The 7024-nt window shown below is 41.6% G+C and overlaps 1 protein-coding gene across 2 annotated transcripts; it reads right to left on the minus strand.

The window, feature by feature from the left end:
• Positions 1-93: 93 nt before the first annotated feature.
• nob1 (NIN1 (RPN12) binding protein 1 homolog) lies at positions 94-6994 on the minus strand. 2 transcript variants are annotated; one of them, XM_058388104.1, is made up of 10 exons: positions 6882-6994; positions 5433-5565; positions 5217-5350; positions 5057-5128; positions 4357-4500; positions 4116-4259; positions 3118-3339; positions 1609-1706; positions 1222-1366; positions 94-1030 (listed from the first exon to the last, which is right to left on the minus strand). In XM_058388104.1, the coding sequence occupies exons 1-10, from the start codon at positions 6948-6950 to the stop codon at positions 761-763; spliced, it is 1431 nt and encodes a 476-aa protein (XP_058244087.1). In that variant the 5' UTR covers positions 6951-6994; the 3' UTR covers positions 94-760. The 2 variants fall into 2 exon arrangements, with proteins under 2 accessions (XP_058244087.1, XP_058244085.1); XM_058388102.1 differs by having other exon boundaries at positions 4357-4503.
• Between the last annotated feature and the right edge of the window lie 30 nt (positions 6995-7024).

A 7024-nucleotide genomic window follows, 5' to 3' on the forward strand; every position in this document is an offset into this window, starting at 1 on the left:
TCCTTCCTTCCCCCCCCTTTCTCATTTCTTCCTTCTCCTTCTTTATCCTTCCTTCTCCCCCCTTCTCCTTCCTTAAATTACACGAGTGCCTCAGACGGTTTCTTGAGCCTTTAATTGTCATGATTTCACAAAGGTATGAGATAAATACACATCATTATCACTTCTGGCCGGGAAATGCCATTTTTTTTTATAACCCGACATACAAAGGGATGAAAAACAGACTTCAGGGCTGCATCTATTTACTGTTTATTTAGCAACAAACACGTTAATGGAGCACTTTTGATGGGTTGCTGCTGCTGGCAAGGAGCATGCAGAGCAGAATAAATGAACGCCGGGGTTAAAAATGAGCACAACATGCGACATTCAGATGCTGGTGTGTCTCGCAGAACTGAACTGATCTCACATGACACGGTTTCTCTTGCCTTGGCATGCTCATGTTTATGTGCTTTAATAAAGACGCTGTTAAAACAATATGATGTTAGGTCAGGTTGCTTGTATTGTAGGAAGACGCTCATGTTCTTCCTCTTCATATTCGCACACAACACAGCTTGCAGTCCGATACCATACCATGTGACATGCATTCTGCTGTATTAGATGAATAAATATCGGGGTATTTTTACAAACAAAATGAGCGTGGCTGATCTCAGTAACCATGCAGCCCTAATAGAATCTGAGCTCCTGTAGTATGATCATATTCATACGTAACAAATTACAGTTCTCAATTTCTGCTGTGTTATATAACGAACCCCTCGCCGCCGATTCACTTTTTCTTGACGAATTTCTTGCGAGAGGCGTTCGGGTTACTGCGCCGCCTCCCTCCTCCGCACTGGGCGTCCCGCAGGTGTAAACCCGCCGCTCGGCTGTAAATGTCGTGCTCCGAGAACGGAGAGCTGCCGGCGATGTAGTCCGGGTCGAACACGTCCGTCTTCACACGTGCCTTTCGAGAGAGTCGCTGCTGAGGGAAACGCTGATCCTCCACCAGGTGAGGGTTGCTGGAGTGTTTGCCACCTTGTGGCAAAGGAACAGAGTACTGCAGGGAAAAGAGGGAGGAGTTTTAGTGGGAGTGTCCTGATGATGTGTTAATAATTGTGATTGTAACTATGACAAACAATGAGCTGAATAGCAAGAGCAACCTTGTGGAACCTTCTAATGTTCTTCTAATCAGCTAAGACACTAGCTTTCACACTTATCCACAGAGCTGAAATAAATCTGCACACGCACCCTCTTTCCTTTAGAATTGAGCACTTTGGGGTTGCTGGAGAAGTGCATCTGCATGCTGCCGTCCTCCCTGAGCGTCACGGCCACCTTCTTCAGCGTGTTGTTGCCACAATGTGGACAGAAAGCTTTGTTCATATTTGTTGTAGTCCTGATAGGAGACAAAACCACATAGGGTGATTTGAAGAAAGTGGATAAAACACACAGGTAGAAAACTATAAGGCTGCTGGATGAAGAGTAGAGATAATCAAAGTTCTCTCCTATCGTCATTTGCATCATCATTACAATCCACAAACTTCTACTGAACCGAGTGAAGAAGTCTCCACAGCTTCTGCTCTGTCCACATGGAGGTTACACTGTACATAGAATTCTGATCTTCTGGACTTCACTCACTTGAAGCATGCGTGGCAGCGGAGGATGTAGTTTCTCGTGTGTTTGATGAGCATGCCGTTCACCGACAGCACCTTCAGGCCGATCTGAATCAACACGTTCTGCAAAAAACAAAAACACCACACACTTCATTAACAGCCTGATCATCTCCTTTCCAAAAAACCAACCAAGAGGTCAGAATTCAGAACGGACGGATCTGTCAGAAGTGGTGCGCTCGTGAAACAGTCTAATTTATAGTTATAAACTAATCCATCCTTCCTTCCTTCCTTCCTTCCTCTCCTTCTCCTTCTTCCCCACCCCTTCTTTGTTTCTCCTTCTTTCTCAAACCTTCTCCTTTCTCATTCCTTCCTTCTTTCCCTTCCTCCCTCTCCTTCTTTCCTTCGCTTCACTTCCAATTCTTTCCTTCTCCTTCCTTTCCCTCATTCCTTTCTTCTCCCTCATTTCTTCCTTCTTCCCCCCTCCTTTTTTTATTCCTTCCTTCTCCTTCTTACCATCTCCTTCCTTCCATCCTTCCCCAACCCTTTCCTTGACCCTCCTTCTCATTCCTTTCTTCTTCCTTCTCATTCCTTTCTTTTTCCTTCTCCGATATTTCTCATTCCTTTCTTTTTCCTTCTCCTTATTTCTCATTCCTTCCTTCTCCTTCTCTCATTCCTTCCAATTCTTTCCTTCTCCTTCCTTCCCCTCATTCCTTCCTTCTCCTTGTTTCTCATTCCTTCCTTCTCCTTGTTTCTCATTCCTTCCTTCTCCTTGTTTCTCATTCCTTCCTTCTCCTTGTTTCTCATTCCTTCCTTCTCCTTGTTTCTCATTCCTTCCTTCTCCTTGTTTCTCATTCCTTCCTTCTCCTTGTTTCTCATTCCTTCCTTCTCCTTGTTTCTCATTCCTTCCTTCTCCTTGTTTCTCATTCCTTCCTTCTCCTTGTTTCTCATTCCTTCCTTCTCCTTGTTTCTCATTCCTTCCTTCTCCTTGTTTCTCATTCCTTCCTTCTCCTTGTTTCTCATTCCTTCCTTCTCCTTGTTTCTCATTCCTTCCTTCTCCTTATTTCTCATTCCTTCCTTCTCCTTATTTCTCATTCCTTCCTTCTCCTTCCCCAACCCTTTGCTTGTCCCTCCTTTTTTCCCCTTCTCCTTCCCTCCAATTCTTTCCTTCGCCTTCCCTTTTTTTTCTTCTTTCCCCATCCTTTCCTTCTCTCCTTCCTTTCCCCCCATTCCTTCCTTCCTTACATCTTTTTCTTTCCTTCCCTCCCTCCTCCCTGCATTGGTGGGAATGGTGAAGTGGGTTTAAGAAGTGAAAGTAAACATTCCAGTGTTGAACCCACACAATAACTCACTGTTAGAGACTTAAAGCATTAAAATTATTTCTGTCCTGATTCAGTCGTGTTAGTCACTTGTTCACAGCAGCTACACAACAGGAAATCTCCGGGTCATTTTGTGGACATACGTGTAAACGTAGCGTAACCATGGTGATATATACACGTGACATCTCCCTCACAGCAGGACATCACTTTACACACACCTGCATCGCAAAGTCGGTGGTCACACAGCCCACTGTGACGTTTTCTGACGGACTCCATTCTCCAGTGTCCATCTGGATTTGTCTGATGTTACTGGGAGTGATCCAGCCTCCGCCGTCATCATCCTCATCTTCATCCTCACCCTCTCTCTCCTCCACACCATCATCGTCCTCGTGTTCCTTGTTCCTCGTCAGATCCACACGCTGCACTTTCTCCGTCACGTCCTACAACACGACATCAGGCTGATTAGACTCCTGTTCACACCGGAAGTCTAAAATGTGTAAAGGTCTGAATGCAAAAGTTTGTGCACCCTTAAAAACCTTGAGAGACTCCTTTGTGTGTGTTGGGTCTCAAAGATTATTTCTACAATCAAGCATCTCCTTTTTAATGCGATGAACATTTAAATGTTCATTGCTTATTATTATTCAGTTCAGTATTTTTATTCTCTCATATCTTTCTTCAGTTTGGTGCCAATCCCCACCCACTAACTAACTCCGCCCTATCGGCTGCCAATCAGGGGTTTGACAGACACGTTGGCTTACACATCCATGACACCCAAAGGAAAGAGCAGTCTGCCCTCTTCCACATGTGAGCTCCACAGTGAAGCTGTGATTGACAGGAGGAGAGAGAGTAAGCCCCTCCCACCCAGACAGCACAACCGATTCTGAGGTGAGAACTCGAGATCTCATGATCTGAAGCTCACGGGACAAACACGACACTGCCTGACGCATTTAGCATTTATTTACGCCATAATGGCAATTTTTCCTACCTCCCCAGTGTTTTTAAAAAATAAAATTCTGCTTTAGGCCACACCCACTTCCTGGACATTTGCAGACCAAGCTAAAGCTCTTACAGGAGATGAATCTTTTTAAACCTTCTAGAAGAACTTATTAACAGTATATTTTGTGTTTATGTTATAGGATGCCCCCCCCACACATTTGTTGAATATTTGGCACATAGAAAACGTTTGCACTGATCTGTCTACTCTACTTTTACTCACCACCAACTTTAATAACTCCTCGTCAATGCTGGGTAAAGGATCTCTCCAAAACTGGAAGCTGTTAAACTCCGAGCTCTCTGCGGTCTGAGCTTCACGTGACGTCATGTCACGCTGAACGTCTGCGACCGAGCTTTCTGAGTCGTCCTGTTACAGGGGAAACGTCACTAAATGATCGATGCTTTTGCTTCAAACGAGCTGAAAAATAGATGTCTATAAGAAACGTTTGAGATCATAAACACACCAGCAGTTTCAGTAAGTCGTCGTCGATGCTGGGTATGGGGTCTCTCCAAAACTGGAAGCTGTTAAACTCCACGCTCTCGGCAGCTGGATGTTCACTTGATGCTGCGGGCTGCTGATCATCAGTCGCTGAGCTGGCTGAGGATTTCTGCTTTAAAAAATAAAAACAAATGAATTTTTGTTAATTCTTGAACCCATTTTTAAAGAGACATGGCCTTACATGGTGTACTTTCTTTTAATTTTGCCGTTGAATGAAATCAAATATAAATACAGTCTAGTTAAAGTGTATTAGAAAATAATCAGATAGACAAAAGTTTTAATTCAGTGCAGGAAAATTCATGTTTATTCTTTTTTTTTTTTTTTAAATAAATTTACTAAAACGTACTAATGTGAACCTGAAAATGTTGAACTGAATCTGAAACCTGTTTATTTAATGGCTTTAATTTTTTTTTTTTAATTTCAAGTTTAAAATTAAGCTTACAACAATAAAAAATATATATATACGTATTTGTATACAATTTTTCTAAATAAATGAAATAAAATAAAATAATAAAATTAAAAAAAAAAATTGTAGTTAAATCCTGGTGGCTATATAACAATTATATAAACATAATTGATTTATGATCATCTTAAAACTTGATTCAAAATGCTCACTTGAAAAAAATTTAATATTTAATACAGTATAATATTTTTATTTTCCTTACTTTGGAAGGAAGATGGAATCCGGCGATGTTCACCGGAGCTTCCGGGTGTCTCTGTGTGCTGCGTACTTCCACCTACAGCCCACATTAAAGGATAAACATGATGTTAATCCAGAGCAGGTTTCTTTTCTCTTATACACGAAACTTATTTCAATTTTAATACCTGTACTGCTGGTTCTTTCTTCAAGTGAGCAGCTCCACAGTTCTCCAGCTCCAGCTGGTACGTCAAAGCCAAGACCTTAATGTCTGTAGCTGAAAGGCTGGGATAATCTCCGGTCTTCTTGGCAAACTCGGTCACTGTGAATTAAAAAGAAGAAATTAGACAACTGCAGATCAGATAAGCGAACTCGGGTACGAGTCACCGACATGATTCACTCACCGAATCGGAGGTGTTCTGGGAAAGGTTCTTTGAAGTTGAGCTTGTAGGGAAGGAATGCCAAGTTCTTTTTGGTTTGTTTGTCCCGAATTTCATTCACCACATCCTTCAATGTGTAGATGTTCTTACCAATTTCCTAAAGCGAGGTAAACAGCACTTATTACAACACAACCCTTATTTTACCACATCGCTGCTGAATTCTCCATTCTGATTGGTCAGAAGATGTTTACTGATATTCATATATTCAAAACGATTAATGTGATCATTTCTATAGTAACAGCCCATTCACAAGGACTTGTAAGGAAGATGATTTACATTAGTTTAGACTAATAACATAGTAAAAATATGTTTTTATTTAACAGACACAAACACTGATGGATGGCTCAAGAGAAGTTTATCACCAGAGTAAATTCTTCAAGAAACATAATGCCAAAAGTTTTGGGACACCCCTCCAAATCATTGGGTTCAGGTGTTGTTTTTCAGGGCTTGGGCTCGGCCCCTTAGTTCCAGTGAAAGGAACTCTTAATGCTTCAGCTTCATACCAAGACATTTTGGACAATTTCATGCTTTGTAGGAACAGTTTGGGGATGACTGCTTCCTGTTCCAACATGACTGCACACCAGTGACCAAAGCAAGGTCCATAAAGACATGGATGAGTGAGTTTGTTGTGGAGGAACTTGACTGGCCTGCACAGAGTCCTGACCTCAACATGACAGAACACCTTTGGGATGAATTAAATCAGAGACTGCGAGCCAGAGCTTCTCGTCCATCATCAGTGCCTGACCTCACAAACGTGCTTCAAGGGAGGAATGGTCAAAAATTCCCCTAAACACACTCCTAAACCTTGTGGAAAGCCTTCCCAGAAGAGTTGAAGCTGTTATAGCTGCAAAGGGCGGGGCAACTCCATATTACATTCATGTGCATGTAAAGACAGACGTCCCAAAACTTTTGGCAATACAGTGTAAGTTTCACCCTTGGTTCACAAAAGTAATTACTTGGTCTAGAAGGAATAAACAATTAAGGTAGTGCTACAATGGGGGAAAAGGGTACTAGGAAGTTAATAATAAGTCTGAGAAGTTTTGAAGATTATTTTTCTTTCTAGAAGGTTCGATTAGTCTAAACTGTGAATACTGTGTGATTATTCCCATACAATATCATTATATCATATTATATTATATTACATTGTGTATAATATTTTTGCTTATACACGTGACAGTTGACAATAAAATAAGTACATTACTCCTAAACTGTCTAACATTAAAAAAAAATCTTAAATCCTCAATGCTTTAAATAATAATCTAATAAACACACGTCGCTTCTTGACGTCACGTGACTCACAACACTAAGCCCAAAGCTGGTCACAAAACGTCACGGATTGACTACAAACTCTGAAACGTGACAAAATATAAACATAAATAGTAAATCGTTTAAAAAATACTCATAAAAACTCACATGTAAAGCGGCGTTTTTCAAAAAAGCCCCCGCATCAGCTACAACATGCTCTACCATGCTGGCCACCATCTTGAACGCATCAGCTGCCCCAAAGACACGCGACGAAATCTCGCGAGATCTCCCGAGATCTCCTCCTGATGTCA

This window comes from Hemibagrus wyckioides, linkage group LG04 (assembly GCF_019097595.1).
Source record: "Hemibagrus wyckioides isolate EC202008001 linkage group LG04, SWU_Hwy_1.0, whole genome shotgun sequence".
Lineage (NCBI taxonomy): Eukaryota > Metazoa > Chordata > Actinopteri > Siluriformes > Bagridae > Hemibagrus > Hemibagrus wyckioides.